At 41.8% G+C, this 18903-nt stretch overlaps 1 protein-coding gene across 1 annotated transcript in view; it reads right to left on the bottom strand.

Annotated features, from left to right (window-relative positions):
- The window catches only part of Cabcoco1 (ciliary associated calcium binding coiled-coil 1), a 103057-nt gene extending 98300 nt beyond the window's left edge, over positions 1-4757 (bottom strand). The window contains exon 1 of the mRNA XM_028877228.2: positions 4654-4757. Coding sequence (XP_028733061.1) covers positions 4654-4719 — 66 coding nt within the window. The 5' untranslated portion in view covers positions 4720-4757. The remainder of the gene's footprint in view (positions 1-4653) is intronic.
- Positions 4758-18903: the final 14146 nt, after the last annotated feature.

The raw sequence follows: 18903 nt of genomic DNA, 5'->3' as shown, positions 1-18903 counted from the left end.
AACAAACATGTGGTATTATCCTTGAAATTCTACATATAATTAAAATCTAGGTTAAAAACTTTAGGCTATTTAGAGTTCAGGGGTTTTTTGATGTTGTTGTTGTTTTTTTGTTTTGTTTTGTTTTTGGCTGGACACTGGTGGCACACACCTTTAATCCTAGCACTTTTATGGCAGAGGCAGGTGGATCTCTATGAGTTCTAGACCAGACTGGACTACAGAATGTGTTTCAGGACAGCCAGAGGTGCTACCCAGAGAAACCCTGTGTTGAAAAACCACCCCCCCCCAAAAAAAAAAAAGAAAAAAAGAAAAAAAAGTTTAGTTTTTTTTTTTTTTTAAAGCTGCACATCTAAAATGTACATATAAGAACACAAAGAGAACAAGAGAATGTAGAAACCCAAATCACTAATGAACTCAGACTCTGGCCCGAGTTAAAAATAGATCTCCAAAACACGAATCCCACTGTGATTAAAGGATAATAGCCGTCACCCAGATAGAACCATCATCACTAGGAGAGGGAACTTAAGTTTATGTTGAATTCAACACGCATTCTGTGACTGTTATGTAAATGCTGAGCAGGCACTTTGTAAACTCAGCAGCAAAACTCTTGGTAAGTATAAATGGAAAAAGAAAACTGAGCTAGACTAACAGACTCTCTCCAAGACTAACAGACACCATCGTAACAAGTGGTGGGTAGTGGTCAATGGTATAGAAACAAGAGGAGATGCGGCCCTGACCAGCAACCTTACTGTAATTCAACGTTAGAGTTACTCTCCTCTATTATGGTTAGAAGATAAGAAAATGAAATATGCAGCTTATACACGAGACACAAAAGAACAAAAAGGCCTTTATTTGAAGATTACATCATAGTGTCCTTAAGAAGGCGGACATTGTACTAACGCTCAGCTAAGAAACCGGCTAAAACAGTTATACATCACATAAATACACAAAGCTAGTTTCTTTTCTCTATTTGAGAAACTAATTAGAAATGGAAATGTCCCAAAACTTGATTACATTATACTTTGTTCCGACTATAATAAAGGCATAAGAATCCTAACAAAATTTCTAAAACTTTGTTGGAACTTGAAGGATACGAATTGATAAATTAGAAACTCCTTCAAATTCAAGAAATGACATTCCTCTCACACAATAAATGTAATGCAGAGACAATTTCTGAACCCCAGTGAGATTTTCCTAGAACGTTGTAGGTTTTAAATTCTTAGGGGAAGACACTGACATTTGGAAGAAGTTAAGATGGTGAATAGATCTTTCCAAACTAGATGTAAAAGCAGAATATAAAAATGGTATAACATCGATGAAAATTGGACAGACGAAGGGCTGGGTAGACGGGTAAAGTGTCTGCCACGTAGTCACAAGGACCTGAGGTTAGGTCCCCAAAGCGCACATGAAAAATCAGGTGGTACGCTTTAATAATCCCAGTGGCTGAGACAGATACAGATTCCTGGAGCTCCACAGCCAGTTAGTCTAGAGCAGCAGTTCTCAGCCTTGGGGTCGCGACCCCTTTGCCAAACCTCTATCTCCAAAATTATTTACGTTACGATTCATAGCAGTAGCAAAATTACAGTGATCAAGTAGCAACGAAAATAATTTTATGGTTGGGGGTCAGCACAGCACGAGGAATTGTATGTATTAAAAGGGTCGCAGCGTTAGGAAGGTTGAGAACCACTGGTCTTGAGGAATTGGTGAGATCCACATCACAATAAGAGACCCTGTCTTACAAACTAACTTATGGAATGATACTGAAAATACAGAAACTTGAACGTTTGCTATGTAAGTTGAGCCCAAGTTTTCTGACATGTTAGAGGACCACCTGGTGTGGATGGATTCTGTCTACAGATTCCCACTGGACATGTTGATGGCCTCTAAGACCAACACCAGCATCTTCCCTTGTAAGATAATGTCTGTATTCTAGTGAATTCCCAGAGGCAGTGGGTTCACAGCCCATCTGGAACACTTTAAGAATCATGTTCAGAGCTGGCCTTAGTGGTGCACGCCTTTAATCCCAGAAGGAAGAGGCAGGTGGATCTCTGTGAGTTCGAGGTCAGCCTAGTCTGCAGAGGTAGTTCCAGGACAGGCAGGATTATTACACAGGGAAACCCTGTCTCGAAAAGTTAAAAAAAAAAAAAAAGAAGATCATATTCAGCAATGGTGATTGGGACAGAAGCATTTTCATTTCCTTTAGCTCTCTAATGTGACCTAAACCATATTACTTTTAAGAATACCAATTAATCAACCTTTTCGAAGATACTAAGAAAGTCAATTTATGAACTAACTGGCCAGGAGGCTGCAGAATTTGAATTAGATATTTATTTATATATTATATACATAGAGAATCTTTATTTTTAATTTTTGTTATTTTTTCACTTTTGTCCTCCTACATTCATACAGATAAAGGCTGAAAGTTTAGGCTTGCATTTCAAAAGGTGGTCTTCTGTCTAATGTTGCTGCAGAAATTGGACGTTATGGTTAAGACACTGGCAAGCAGATCTCATGGGATGCCACACACAGAATCTACTTTCCAGATTCTGTGGCCCTTGCTCAGAGCATCTCAGCATGGATTATAGTCTCTGGTGACCACCTCATGTGGCACACGGCAGGCTGCCTGTGGTTTTAATGTGCTACCATAATTGTGTGAGCACCTACTATGTGACTAGGACAACAGTTTTTATTCTAGATGTTGTCCATCGTCAACATGGGGAACCACAGGTGAGCAAAGCTTGTGCTTTATTTCTGATTGACTTGGCCAAAAAAAAAAAAATCATTCTTGCATGCCTCTTGGATGACTAGATGGTCTTCTGACTAATTCAATTTAGATACAGAGTTTACTAGAAAAGAAACCCTAACATGGATAACTGTAAGGGGGTCAACTCTGCAAGGCATCTGACTCAAGGGTCTCTCCCTCAGCAACCATGGGAATGGACTTCAAGGGTGTCTTTTGCTGTGTTTTTCTTCTAATCTCAAAGTCCCTAGACAGCCCAGTTGGGAGGTCCCGATGGTGGGCCATCTTGCTGTGGTCTTCAAGAACTCAGTTTTACAGGGGTGAAATATGGAAAGTCTACCACTCTGTATATTAACTGTTATTCTTAGTCAAGGAGTACTGCTAAGTGAGCCCATGTTACAACTGGATTTCTTCAGTTACTTACTAATAAAAAGATTGAGCTAGCAAAACTTGAAACATAGGTAGGTGTGTGTGTGTGTGTGTGTGTGTGTGTGTGTGTGTGTGTGTGTAATGTGTATGTGTGTACATGTACACACACACATTCTTGAACACCAATTCATTAAACTTGAAATCACTAAATAGTCTTAGAGAGGGCATTACATCCACTGGTAAGTTAGTGTGTGGGTACAAGGACACTATACAGTCTTAGAAGTTATTGTATATGTTTAAATGACACAAAATTTAATAGGAAAGTTTCCTGTGTTGGTTTTAAAATTATGTTAACTTTCATTAGTGATCACAAAGGAGGAATGGTCTGGGAATCCAGTTTATCATGTTAAAATGTGCATTTAACATATGCTAACTTTATTTCGAAAGGCTCATAGGAGAGCCTAAATGCTTAGAGGTTCTCCTGCAGTATTGGGGGCCCTGAAGGAGGGACTGGCTTGCTTGCCGGAAAAGAAGGCATGAAATTCTTGGCTTTGTGATTCCTAACTGCTGAGACTGCAGGAGTTCTTATCTTCTGCACAAAGACTGTTGTTTAGACATATACGGAGGCTGAACAAAGCCCCGTTAATGAACACTTTGTTATATATATATATAATTTTCAGAGTCTTTAAAATGCAAGGAAAAATAACATCCTAGAAACAGGATTTGATGCAGCCAGGAGATTTAAACATTAAGAAAAAACTTCCTAGATTGCTTAATTGATCTGCTTGTGGTTAAAATATCGGCACAGGACAGTGGCACTGGCTGCCAAGGCTGAACACTTGAACTGCGAGCTTCATGGGGACCCACATGGACACCATCAAGTGGTCGTGTGACCTCCACACTGAGCCATGGCACTCAGGCTTTTACCCACCCACTCACCCACCCCAAATAAGTAAAAATAGATCTTCAAGACATTAAGTCTCTGGGCAAAATGACTCAGTGCCTCCTGCACCCCTTATTGAGACTTGGTGCTAGGAGGGGGTCTTAACATGCCAAACCTTGTGTTACGCAAGAGGTCCCTGGGGTACCGAGGCCAAGTTCATGATGAACCAAGAAGCCAGGGGCAGAAAACAGACTCTCAGTTCAGGGTCTTTTGGTCCCATCTCCTGGCCAAGGCCTGGTGACCACAGACGCTAAAATGGACCCACTCAGATCACATCAGCCGTTCCCACCTTTCCAGCAGATGCGATTGACTGATCATCACAGTCAACCAGTGGCACTTAGAAAAAGGGACTGGTCCCTTTAAGAGCAGAGATCACTTTCTTCCTTTTTTCAATTGAATATTTGCATGGTCATGAGGCCCTGTGAGCATGGAACTTTCAAGAGTAACCTCACAGGGTTTGTGATGAGACAGGGGTCCCCCGACCGACTGACTGGCCGCTTGCAGACCCTCATGGGCTGCGTTCCTGGTGACTCTGGCCTTGACGTTGTTGAGTGACCTTGGCGTGAGCCCAGGACCCAGTCCCAGACAGGAAGGGGGTGCATACCTCAGAATCACCTGTGCTGCCTGCTGGAGTCACCGCCCCTGGGGTCGCTCCCGAGGACCCTGCCATATTACCGCTAGAGGAAGCAGCCCTCGTCGCCTAGGCAACTGGGGTGGGACCCAGTGTCGCTGACGGAACCCGAGCCCAGGCCCCGCCCACCCATGGGGCTCCGGATGAGGCCACCTGCTGCTCGAATTACAGTGGGAACTGAGAAATTTACTTAAGCAATTCCAGTATTGTTGCTGAAGGCTTACTATAAACGGAAGGTGATAAACGACTGGGGCTTTGGCTATTGATTATCGATCTTAAGCAATTTTTGTAACATTTAAAAGTCTTACCATGGCATTGTGGCCTTTAGAAGGAAAAACTGGCCGGAATTTTAGAGATGCAGATTTAGCTAGTGATGGACATGAGGGTCTGCAACTTATTTCAAAATATCGAGGGAGACAGATGGAACTGGGATTGCTGTAGAGATGGAATTAATACACTGTCTCTTCTTGAACATGTTTGAAATTTCCATAATAAAAATCCTGGAAACAACAAGGTATTATATGTATTACAATACATATTATATATAGTATAATACACACACACACACACACACACACACACACACACACAAACACACACACATATATATATCTTCTTTGTTTTGAAAGGGTCTCTAGTAGCCCAGGCTGAAAGTGACCTTGAATTCCTTATCTTCCTACCTCCACCTCCCAAGTGCTTACAATCAAGGCCAAGGGCATCATATCACTTTATGCAATGTGTAGATTGACTCCAGGTCGCCTGAGGGCTCAGCAAGCACTCTAACCACTGAGCTACAAGCCAGACCCCGCATAGTTTGATTCTTTGATGGTTCAAAAGTTCCTTTGGCTGTGGAATGTACTACACCACGAATTTACCTGCTTGGAGGTTGATATGCAACATGCTTACTGTCAAATCCAGACACTAGGGGCTCAGTTTCCCCATGCATAAAATAAAATTAAAACCACTGCTGGCCTCAAAGCTTTCCAAAGGTATTGAACAATGCACTGACTGATTTTAAGTGTCAACTTGACACATGCTAGAATCATCAGAGAGGAAGGAGCTTCAGTTGAGGAAATGCCTCCATGAGATCCAGCTATAAGGCATTTTCTCAGTTAGTGATCATTGGGGGAGGGCCCAGCCCATGGTGGGTGGTGCTATCCCTGGGCTGGTGGTCCTGGGCTCTCTAAGAAGGCATGCTGAGCAAGCCATGGGAAGCAACCGAGCAAGCAGCACTCCCCCATGGCCTCTGCATCAACGCCTGCCTCCAGGTTCCAGCCCTGTTTGGGTTCCTGTCCTGACTTCCTTCAGTGATGAACAGCAATGTGGAAGTGTAAGCCAAATAAAGCCTTTCATCCCCAATTTGCTTTTTGGCCAGGGTGTTCTGTTGTATCAACAGAAACCCTAACAAAGACAAACTGATCTTTGATTTAGAAAAGTTCCGGGGGTCTTGGCACCTCCTAGTGTTCTTAGTGATAGCATCTGTATTGTGCTTTCCTTGACAGGATCCATTTGATACAAAGTTATCAGTTGGCCAAGTCAGTAGCATCTTTTGTTGCCTTGCAGAGCCAATTTAATGGGTCGCTTTGCGTAGCTCTGTCACTGCATCTCTCCTTCACGTGTTCTCACTCTTTAAACAACCCAAGTCTTGTCCTAGCCCACCTGTGTTCAGAAGTCTCCTCTAGTTTAGTTCACATACGGTCCAGCTCTTCCGATTGGTTGTAATGTGGTCTTTTCCTGGAATTTTTACTTTTCAAGGGGCTGGCTGAATTCTCAATACGAAGTACAAACTTAAAAAAACATTGTTATGACTTTCAACCCCATTTTAAAAGGACTACATTAGAATGTGTTCAATTAGTGAGAATATAGTCAATTCATAGTTATTGCCAGACTTAATATGAGCCACTAACTTTCAAACTCATTACAGTGTTTAATTTTTTTTCCTTTTGATCTTTACTCCAAAGAAACAGAATGCAGCTAGTCACCTTCTGTGAGGTTAGAATGGCCCACATTCCTGCAATTTAGTGCTTGCAAACTGCAAACACATTTATTTCTCCTAAGAGTAGTTTGTGGTTTCCTCTGACAATGAGATGTATTTAGCTATCCCTTAGTTGTTTTGCTCTTTTCTTTGGCAGTTTTACAGTTTTATTCATCATGTTTCTAGTTTTGGACCCTAGAAGTAGATGGATTATTACATTAAAGATGGAATCTGTAATAGGAGGGCTACCTTAGGAAACACAAAATTTCAAATTTACCTTAATACATTTAATGGTATAATTTATAGGGAAGTGAGTTTGGAGGCAGTCATTTAATTTTATGGGGCAGAATGTTTCCCCCCAGTATAGAATAGTGCTGAAAACCTGTCAGTCCCAAGGTTTCTTTAACTTGCAGAAGTTTCGGCTGACATTAGCCTCCCACTTCTTTGGGAAAGGCATGCCGATGAAGAAGACTTCTCATCAGGGATGGTTCAGCTAAGGCTTCCTGCTCAGGTTTCTCTTGAAAGTAAAGGCTTCTAAGTGAAGCCTGCAGACGGCCACTTCTTAGCTTTACATTGCTGCTTTAGTATTGGAAGGGAAAATAAAACACTGATTTTGGTGTTTACAGTGATGCATTTGTTTTCTTGTTAATTCTCTGACTTTTGGCACATTTATAAAATGTGGGATGATTTGGTGTAATTTGATCATTTAGCTATACCCTTGTAATGAAAGTGCTCCAGGCTCCATACCCTTGGCGATGAGAATTTTCAGAATTTTTCCAATTCAAATATAGGTTGCATGTTCAAAGAAAAGTGTGCTTTTAAACATGAGAGAAACACACAGGAGTGGAGGAAGAGACTAATTTGATGATGAACATTGGTATGTGTTCAGTATGTGTTGAACAGTAATATGTGACCAATCTCAGTGGTCCTGAGATCTCAAGGTTTTTACAACAGCTAAACCCTTCATGATTCTACCATCCCTGATTCATGTTAAAGATCAGTCAGGCTCTTCAACAATAGATGAAATAATGTCACAAATGAGATTCACAGTATCTTAGGAGCTCAAACACTATCATTGCTAAAATTTTCAGTTCTGTTATTGATAGCCATGGAATTCTTTAGAGGATCAGGCCAGAACATTCAAATTCATCCTTTAAGTGGCAGTGAGAGAATCCAGAATTCTGGAGATGGAATTCAGACAACACACTGTAGCTAGCCTTGAAATAATGTAGGATTGTTTGATATAAAAAGGAAAACATAAAGCTATTTAATTGGTAAGTAATTTTCCTTACCCATATATTTAATTTTTTTCTCTTTTTTTTAAGCAAATTCTAGTTTGCATCCTGTTGCTCTGACAAAACACTCTGAACAAAGCATCTTAAGGGAGGACAGGGTCCATGTGGTTTGCACTTCTAGGTCGCCATCCATCGCTGAAGTGAGACAGGGCGGGAACTGAAGCAAAGAGAGCAAAGGACACGGAAGACCATTGGCTGCCTTTCTCTCTGGTTTCTGCTTTCCTCCTTCTTATATATCTCCAGACCACCCTCCTTGGGATGGCGCTACCCACATCAACCATCCATCGTGACAGTTCTTCACCGACAAGACCACAGGCCATTCTGATCTGGGCAGTTCTTCAGCTGAGGTTCCTTCTTCCCAGGTAACTCTAGACTGTAAAGAGTTAGCAGTGAAGGCTAACTAGTGCAGAAAGTAGTTAACTAATTATAAAACATATTTAAAATTTTCATAATCGCTACCTAATCCGTAAAGCTCCTTTTATTTCATTCAAGTGTCTAATGTAGGTGGATATAGGGACTTGGTGAGGTCTTATCTTGATAAAACATGCTTAGGAGATAAGAAAAAAAAACTGATGAGCACTGTCAACATTGATTATCAGTGAATTTAATAGCTCTCTATTCCATATTCCCTCTACTATGATGTGTAGATGGATTTTTCTTTGGGCTACTAGCTCACAAATAACGACATGGAGACTTATTATTAATGATGAAAGCTTGGCCTTAGCTTAGGCTTTTTTTCTAATTAGATCTCATAACTTAATTAACCTGTTTCTATTAATCTATGTTCTATCATATTGCTTGGTTACCTTTCCTCTGTCCTGTATGTCCAACTTGTTATGTGTCCAGTTGGTGTCTCTTGTGCCTAGATTTATCCCTCTCACTCCCCCTCTCTCTGCCAGGATGTCCCACCTATTCTCTTCCTGCCTAGCTATTGGTCATTTTGCTCTTTATTAAACCAATCAGAAGGTGCTTTGGCAAAGACCTATCTTCACAAACAAATATTCTGCAACAATGATGTTCCACCTAAGCACAAGGAAGCAAGTGTCCCTGGAGAGAGCTCTCTGAAATCATGAGCTGAAATAAGTGATTTGTTCCTTAAGTTGCTTGAATTGGATACTGTGTTCACAACAACAGTAAAAGTAACTAGTGCAGCAAATAGTTACTAGAGAAGAGGTGATGCTTCCTTGACTAAACCTTCCTGACTGTGTAGTCCCTAGGCTTCTGAACTGGTCACTGTAATCTGGTAGGAACTGGACTAGAGGCCATCCATGGTATATTCCAGAAAACAATGTGTTTATAATTTATCTTGGACTTGAAATTTTGTGGGGGGCTAGATTCAGAGTTGAAAGACAAGTTACTTGGGTGGAAAAAGCTTTGAAACAGCCCCGCATTCAGGCTGTAGCATGGTCATTGGTGGCCCCTTGGAGCCATATTTACCTTGAGAATCAGGAGCAAAGAGCCAAGTCTGGGGATTAAAATAACAGGATTTGGGCCGGAAAGGAGTGGATGAGAAAGGTGTGGACTAGTGAGAGGTCAGCACCATGACAGAGAAGCAAAGTGCTTTGCAGTGGATCAATACGAAGATGTCAGACTCCACCCCGCACTTGCCTCAGGGTGTGAAATGTACACTTGTTTAAAATACTTCCCCCCCCACCCCCGCGACCATCACTTTACCCCTGAAGAGAAGTGTTTTCTAAGGTTTATTTTCCCAGGCACCCAGAGCCTTCAGTAGCTGTGGTCTAAGGAAATCTGGCTACTGGTTTGAGCTCGTAACAGACCTTGGCATTGTACATAGTGGTGATTTTGTAGGTACTGATAATGCAAATGTTTTAGAGTCATGGGTTCATCCACTAAGATTTATGGAATGCCTGCAAACCTAGGCAGTATCTCATAGCATCAGAGCCTTTCAGGGAGTCCATGCATGAAGCTGTCAAGCTGAAGTCTAAACTGTGATGGACACTTCAAGATATTGTCAGCTCCAAGAACATAGACCCTGAGCTGTGGGCATCTCCATGAAGTGAGTAGAGCCAGACTACAGAGGCAGAGCATCTCAAGTCACTTGGAGTTCACCTGCCCGGTGTGCCAGATGTGGAGCTATAGGACTTAATGCTTTCCCTGATGGATGTGCAGGGCATGTGATGTGATATGACCCTCTTTTCTCCCTTTTGGATGGAATGTCCACTTTGTCCCATTGCTTATTAGAATTGTGTAAATTGTTTCTTGGCTTTTTATAAGGCCTTGGATCTAAGGGCTTGAGTTTGACTTGAGTCTCAAAGGAGACTTCAGACTTGGAGTTTTGAACAATATTAGAACCATTAAGACCACCAGGACTTATAAAGAAGGATGGAATATACAATTTGTATTAGGAGATATGAGGACTGTTTTGGGAACTAGAAGTGAAACCTACCTTAGACGAATGTGTTTGAGTGTTAAGCTGAAAAGGGGTGACCTATGATGGTTTACCATCATTATTAACTTGACTGGGTCTAAATCACTTAGGAGATTGATAAGGCACATTTCCAGGTGTATATGTTTGAGGGTGTATCTGGAGAGGGGTAACTGTGGGGGGAAAATCCATCCGAATATGAGAGGTACCATCTCTTAGGCTGAGGGTCCAGATGAAATAAAAGGGAAGAGAGAGAAAACACCAGTTGAGGACTAGTGTTCCCTTTACTCTGCACCCCTGTCTGCCACGATCTGACCAGCACAGGTTACCATGCCCTCCATGCCACGATGCACAGGACCCTTTGAAGCTGTGATCCACAATAGCCTTTCCTCCTAGTAGGCTGTTCTGCCAGTGTGTTGCCACTGTGGCAATGAGGTGGCTAACTAATCCAGAGAGTAACCCTACTGTAGTGATTCACATTCTAAGAGTTAAAATTGAGGGTGGTGGTGGGGGACAGCGATGTCCCATAGACAGCTCCTCTTCGAAATGCTCTACTTTCCCAGGTGGGGTTAATCTGTTGTTCATCTTTGTTCTCTTTATGCTGAATTCTTCTGCTCCTCAGGTAAATATTCTTTTTTTTTTAATCTAAATCAGGAATCATTGTCTTTTCCTGTCCCTAGGATATTTAAAGGATAGTTCTGTAAGTGTTCCATGTATTGAAAAAGTTGTTCCTCATTTGTCTCTTCTCTCTAGCCACCCCAAGTTCTGCAATCCTTTCTTCCTTTGCTCCCCCGAAGCTGTGCCCTGAAGGATTGCCACTGGGTCCTGCCCTTCATGGTGTGGATTTCGCCCCCTTCCTCGCCTCTCATCCCCACTCTAGCTTTTTTCAGCTAGGCCTGGTGTACCAGAGTTGTCACTTCTCCAGGCTCCCTCAGGCGAGTCTACCATCCCTCTTGCCTTCTGCCTTCTTGTTGGGATTGGCCAACGAGCGCCCAAGCAACTGGACGCTAGTGGGTAGAGATATGAGGTCAAAGTATTCTCCCAGGTCCCACCCTACTGGACAAGAGAGAGCAGTAGTTGGGTTCTTATACCAAAGAGCTTGAGGTCTTGTCCTCAAGAGCCTATCCCTCAGTGCTACCATGGTTACAGCTCTCTCGGAGTGTGGATAACCCTTTCCCGTTGATCATTTTAGACCTAAGAATGGCGACTCATTCCTACAGCTAGCCTAGCCCTTCTTGACATCCTTCACAAATAGTGACATAGTTATAGATTGTGTCTTTAGTAAACTTGCCTCAGTTACCACATTTGTGTGTTGTGGTTCTTCTGGGACTTTGGCTCAAATGAGCTGCTCATAGCTCCTAAAGTTTTAACGAGGAAGATGGACAATTTGGTTCAAATGTGAAATGCCCTATATAGCCTCATGTATGTGGTCCCTAGCTGAGGGTAACTGTTTGGAAGGTGGCTGTATCTTTCAGTAGTAGGGGTTTGCTAGTGTAGGTGGGGCAACTGGGGGGAGACCTTGATGTTGGACAGCCAAGCCTCTTTTATACCTGCTTCCTGTGGGTGCAATGTGACCAGCCGCTTTACATTTCTGCCACCGTGGCTTCGCCTTGATGGATTGTACTCTCAGACTGTAAGCCAAAAGAAACCCTTCCTTCCCTAAATTGGCTTTGTCCGTCGTTTTCTCATAGCAACAGAAAAAGTAACCAACACAGCTGTGTCTGCCTTGTTCGGCTCCATTGTTGCTGTCACTGATCAGTGAGAAGTTGATGGGACCGACTTGAAGTGACCCTGGGAACTCATTGTCAGCTTCAGAAAACTCACCCAGGCAGGGCTATGCCCATTCCATTCCATTCTTCAGCGAAAGAAGCTGTCCCCAAATTCAATTACTCTCGTGATTAATGGCAGTCATGGAGAGTGTAATGACCCACGAGAGTTGGCTATTCCTGTCCTGGAAAACTGGCTTAGATTTAGAGTACTAAAGAGACTTTCTAGTTCCCCAGTTGACAAGCTCTCTTTTAAACTTTCACATGAAAAGACAAAAGAACAGCTCTCTGGTCCTCCCATGCGTCTCCATGACAGGAAGGTAGAGGAGGCTCCGTGCCTTGGTCTTCTCATCCTGGCCTTTGAAGCTCTGACCTCCTCAATAAAATCTTCTCCCATGTTCTGCGATGTAGAATTCCAAAGAATCCAACAGGGCTGTGCCTGGCAGGGGTGGTTGTTTCGAGAACCCTTGTAGTTTACAGATTAACGTGTTCCAGTTTGTTTAGGCTTAAAATTCATATTTTTAAGCAAGTCCTGTCAATGGTTTCCATCTGTAAATCATTATTCAGTTCAGTTTCATCACCGTTTTCTGGCTGCTGTGGACTGTCTTGCGGTCACTCATCTGTGTTTACAAAGTGATAACTCAGTACCAAGACAAGTTAACAAAGCTAAGCTACGTGTATATAATGCGAAAATGCTTCTACAGAGAAAAAACATTCCTGCATCTTCTTTCTAGAAGGGTCACCATATTGCCAAAGCAGAAGCTGAGGCTTCAAGTACATGGTTTGGGCTAGCTAGAATGAGCTAACTTTACCCTTTCAATTAGTGAGCTGTGTGTGACTAGATGGTTTCAGGGGCTGGAGAGATGGCTCAGCAGATAAGAGCACTTGCTGCTCTTGCAAAGGACCAGAGTTCGTTACCAGAACCCAGCACTTCACAACCTCCTGTAATTCCTGTTCCAAAGGATCAGATGCCCTCTTCTGGCCTCTTCAGGAACTGCACTCATTTGTACATAGCCATACATAGATAGGCACGTATACACATAGTTAAAAATAAAAATTAAAAAGTTTTCATTGCTTTTCCCCCTCTAAAACTCTCTAAAAGTGACTTTGTGTCACTTAATTAATGGCAGGAGACTCTTCTGCTCTTAAAATACATTTTTGAGCACCTGTCCCCTTGGGAATTCTGTGAGTGCCTTGACTGAGCAAAATTTGTCCCCCTTCTCCATGGAACCTCTCAACTCATTCCATTTTTTTTATATATAGGCATTCTTGTTTTATCTCTTTTACATAATAGCTTTCATGCAAATTCTGTGAGAAAGGATTTTGAGCTTTAAAAAGTTTCAAAAACCACCAGATAATCTCTGAGGAAGCCTCATCTCCGAAAATTCTATTACCATATAATTTCCCCAAGCGTTCATTGCCTGAGCCATTCTCCGCAGCAAATATACAATGTGACTGTTATTAAACATTGCTTGTGTGCACACGTGTTTATGAATCCAGGGAAGGGAAGTCACCTCACCGGCTCAGCTGCTCACCAGAATCGTTGGAGGATATGAAGGCACTGAATCTTCCAGAGCTTGGACAATCTGACCTTGCATCTCGTGGCTATGAATGGGACAGGCAGATGGGCTGTGAATGAGCTCCTGAGATTCTGTGGCCCTCTCACTGCCTCACCCCATCTCAGTGGTATGGAACACCCTGGAGCTGAGATGGGTCCATGAAATTTTTATCTGGAACCTTCCATTTCACCTTCTACACCTTTCTCCTCTTCTCCCCACCTTCCCCGGTGCTTTTTTTTTTTTTAAATAATAAATGCTAACTCATCTAGCATTTTTCTCTTGGTAGGTTAGCAATCCTAGTATACAGAAATAATGAAAGCAGGAGATGATGTAGCCCAACACATACTGGGAGTGAGTATTTGTATTTTACTAGGAGGCCTTTGAAAAGGGAAAATCTTTCTGTAGCTGAAAAGAGTTCGCCTCCAGCAGAGGATTGCCAAACGGGGGTTTACACCATGGAAATGGGAAGTGCCTTCTGATGCCTTCTAAGACCTTACTTGATACATTTCGTTCCATGGACTTGAGTCTGGGGCTGAAAGGGTGATTTCTTTTTACGGTCTGCAGTATGTCCCAATAAATATTTGAAGAGCAGAGACAAGGAATTTAATCAATCAATACAAAATATTCTTGCATTTGGGCTTACCCCCATCTCAGTACAATAGCAAACCTTGCATATTATTTTTATTTAACACTTGTGTGAATCCTTTCCAGATGAGATGTATTTTTAAATGCCTTCAAGGTGGGCTGCTCATCTGCACTGCAGATGTTGAAGATGTCTTTGTGCGTCTTTTTGAAGATTTCAGCTATCACTGAGCTTACAGTGTTATTTTACATTTTATCTTTTAACAATGGGGATCTCTAATTAGGGTGGTGGTTGATCGTTTCTGTTTGCTAAGAGACCAGATCCATAAATAAGATAGGGCTTTAGCTGATGTTTCACAAGCCACAGATCAGAGTCAGTGGATGATTGACAGCTATTTTCCAACTTGAAATTTTACAGAGACCACATCATGCCCTTTTATGCTGCTACCCTGTGGGTACCAGGATCCAGAAATGGCTGAGGTACAATGTAATATAGTAACTTTTATCAAGTGAGGTTTTTGACCAGGTAAGTAACCTTTGGGGAAAAAATTCTTTCTTTTCATGTAATATAAATGTTATTCTTAGAAAGATCTTTAAATAATTCATTATGCTAGACTAAGCATATAAATTTAGATTGTTTGCAAAGGAAAAAAAACCCAAAAGTTGAAGATTGGGAGGAAAATAAATGAAGAAAAAGATAGATGATAGAAGAGAATGATGATCAGAATTCAGTAGAAAGTTGACCTTGGATCATCCTGACCTTCGGCAACACTTCTGCCATAGTTTGATGCATTGGGCTAGGGTGTTCTGGTAGGTTCTGTTTGATTCCGAAATGACCCCAGTGGTTAGTTGGAAGTTGCTTAGACCATGTGTGAGCGTCATCATTTTTCTGAACTGTAGTAAGATGACGTCTTTTGTCTCTTTCATCCATCCATTAGGCTCTCTGATAATAATGGGTGTCACAGCCACAGATATAGAGCTGAATGATGCAGCTTGATTATATTTCAGCAGCTGGATAAGGCAGCTAAAGCGGAGAGATTTTAAATGACTGGTGGGTGGCCCTTGCCTGACCAGCCCAGTCCTGATGTGTGACAACTCAGGATGTGATAGCCTTCTTACCTGTCTGAGGAGAGCCATAGCTCATGGACACCATGGTCTTATGTCTGGAAGTCATGGACAACCTACAATAAAGCATGGTATTCTCTGGCTTCATACTGTGCGTGTATCCTCTGAAACCATTGGCAGATCTGGTGTCCCTACTCTGAATAGGCAGCAAAGTCCATTTTTCTTGTGGTTGCACAATTGTTGGGCAATTCTTATTTTCATGTAGAAGACTGTGGGACTCTTCATGGACTAGACAAGCATTTCCTTCATTCTGTGCCCTAGGGGCTTCCTGTTTCCTCCCTGCTGGAGTCCAACTCAGGGGAACTTCAAAGACAACTGAATTTTGAGTCATTTCTGTATATGGTGACATAAACTCGATATTAAGGCTCAATTTTAACTCAGTATCCACTGGTGAATGCTCAGTAATACTATTATCCTGAATCTAGGAACAAAACACCAGTAAAAGAAGTGTCCTTCACAATTTGAGACAATCTAAAATGGCCCACTATGTGTAGCAAGGCATTTCCTTAATTTGTCCAGGCTAAGCTTGACCTTGAACTTACTTTGTTGACCAAGCAGTCTTTGAACATGTAATCTTCCTGTCCCAGGAATACAGTTCTACACAAATGTCCAACAAATCTCATGCCTTAGTGGCTACATGACCTTGTCACAAACACTTAACCAACAAACTAGACCAAAACAAAACAAAACAAAACAAAAACAACAACAACAACAACAACAAAACCCTCTGCCCTCCTAGAAATTTCAAGATGGAAGTAAATCACTATTATGTGGGAAAGCATTTTGTCTGTACACGAGAAGTTAAGACCCACAAAGAGCTGAGTATTGTACACTGTGTTTAAAAACTGGAAACTGTGTTCACTGACTGATAACTAATACAGTTTTCTTTAAACAGTGAGGAGTGCTGTGGGGAAAAAAAATTAAGAGCACACTGAGGGAGTCAGAGGTGCAGGACTGGGGGAATTCAGCCATGCCGTAGTTTTCAGTCAGATACGGCAAGCCTGAGAGGAAAAAAGAATGTCAATCAAATAAAGCTTATCACTGTTGTGATTGTACCCAGCATTCTGGCTAACTGCTGTTTCGTGTGCTGTCTTCTTTAAGCTTCAGAACAGATGTGATCGCTCGGGCTTAAAGGAGTTAATTATTTACCCAGCATCGCAGAGCTATTTAGTGGAGGTGATAGAATTTAAACTCCAGACTATCAAATTAAGAGCCCGTGTTAGAATGCACTGTATTGTGTCTCAAAGCAATAGTCTGCGAGCTGCATTCAGATGTTCTACTAATATTTAACTTGATATTCATTTTTTAAAGTACCTATTGTTAGTCATGTTTTCAATTTGTAATTAAAAGCATGTACTGAAATATGCTATTATCCACACATGAACATACAGGAAAGCCTCCATCTGTTAAATTGAGTGTTAGGGATGTTTTGCTTGTGTGTCATTTTTTTTTTTTTAAATCCAATCTCTGTGTCTTTGAAAAACATATAAATGTTTCAATTTTGCATAATTGAACAAAAAAAATCAAGAGGTTGAGGAGATGGCACAGTTGATAAAGGGCCTCCCTGTGCAAGTGTGAGAATATAAAATCCAGATCTCCAGCACCCATGTGGCGAACATTTGTAATCCCTGCGATGGGTCGGCAGAGACAGGAAGATCCCTGGGAACTGAGCCAAACTGATGAGCTCCAGGTTCAGTTGGAAAGTCTGTCTAAAAATACTAAGTTGGAGAAGAACTGAGGAAGTACCCAGGGCCACCCTCTGACCACCAGCTACTTATGCATGTGATAATATGGTGGTATTCTATTTGTACTGAAATGTGATTTTAATTGTATGTTAATAAATAAAGCTACCTGGGGGTCAGAGCTATTAGAGTCATAGAAAGAGCGTGACAGTGGTGGTGGCGCACACCTTTAATCCCATAGATCTCTGTGTGTTCAGGGATACAGCCAGCATTGGAGACATACACCTTTAAGACCTGGAGGGCTGTACTTACAGTCAGTAACGAGGCAGTCATGTGTTTGGGTTTACAACCAATGAGAAGGCAGAACAGAAAGACTATTTAAAGACATACACACAGGAAGTAGGTCTCTTTCGGAGAGGTAGGAGCACCACAGGAGGAAGGGTAAGATTTTAGCTCTGAGCTCTGACCTCTCGGCTTTCTCTTTTACATTGGCTCTGTGTTTCTTATTTAATAAGATGGTTGGTTACATCTACATCTGGCGCCCAACATGACAAGAATCCATTAAAAACCGCTTGGCTTGGCGGCAGGTCTGGGTTCCCGCAAGGGCGGCTGGCTCCCTAGCCTGGGCAGTCGGCTTCCTAGTCCGAGCAGCCGGCTCCCTAGCCCGGGCCCAGGTCTGCTTGGCCTCAGTCCAGACTAACCGTGAATTGCTTGCTTAAAGCCAGTACTACAAACAACTCAGGCCTGCCCTGCGGAACAGGGCCCCTGCCTGTAAAGCCAACGCACGTGGTCAGAGCTTAAGGAAGCCAGAGCCAAGCCTTGACTCTACTCAAGAGGGAACACGTGGCTGGATTTAAGCTTTAGCCAGCTACACTTTCTTGCGTTCTCTCTCTCTTTCTCTCTCTCTCTCTCTCTCTCTCTCTCTCTCTCTCTCTCTCTCGATTCACACCTAGGACACTAGGTGGCTGTTTTGAAATTTCCTCGGATTTCTACTGTTATAGACAGATTTGGTAAGTCACAACATATCAGATATTTTAAAGGAAACTATTTAAAAGAGAAATTTTTTCCAAATTAAAAAAAGTGGGTTTTATGTGTACATTGGAAGAAAATTGGCATTTGTTTGAAATTTTAGGCAGTCTGACAATGGAACAACTATATGAGAAGATTAGTATTGTTGGAATTATGCAGTTTATCACTATGCTTATCCATATTTTACTATTTAAAAAGATAGTCAATTTAAGTGCCAGGATGACAGCTTTAGAAAAACTTGTTAAACCTGTAAAAATTTAGACAGAAGAAATTAACAGTGAAGTTGTTTCATGTTTGGATCATAAGGTTACAGAAAGAAAGCCTGTTTTCACACAGTCACCTTTAATTTATCCTGTAACCGTACAGCAGTTGCCTGATCAAATGACTACACAAAATATTTGGGTTCCAATTGAAATGTTGGATTTAAAAAGGTTTAAGGAGGCAATAGTATCTTATGGCATGCATTCCCCATATGTAAAGCAAATGTTAAACTCTTGGTCAACATATAATAGGATTGTACCACAGGACTGGCAGGAGCTGGCACAAGCTGTTCTTGAACCCAGCCAGAGGCTTCAATTTTTAACTTGGTTCAAGGATGAAGATAAAAACATAGAAAAACAATGGATGGATAAAGGAATACAAGTTTGCCAGGATCAGCTTATTGGAGAAGGCCAATATGCTTCAGTACAAACACAATGTTTATATGATGTCTAAACCCTAATTTTATGTCGAATGGCAGCCTTGAACACATGGGACAGAGTTGAGGAACCAGGAAAAAAACTGAGTCATTTACAGAGGTTATGCAAGGCCCAAAAGAATCTTTT

The sequence above is a fragment of the Peromyscus leucopus genome, chromosome 16_21 (genome assembly GCF_004664715.2).
Source record: "Peromyscus leucopus breed LL Stock chromosome 16_21, UCI_PerLeu_2.1, whole genome shotgun sequence".
Taxonomy (NCBI): Eukaryota; Metazoa; Chordata; class Mammalia; order Rodentia; family Cricetidae; genus Peromyscus; species Peromyscus leucopus.
The sequence above is the reverse complement of the archived record's forward strand: the minus strand, read 5'-3'. Positions and strand labels throughout refer to the sequence as shown.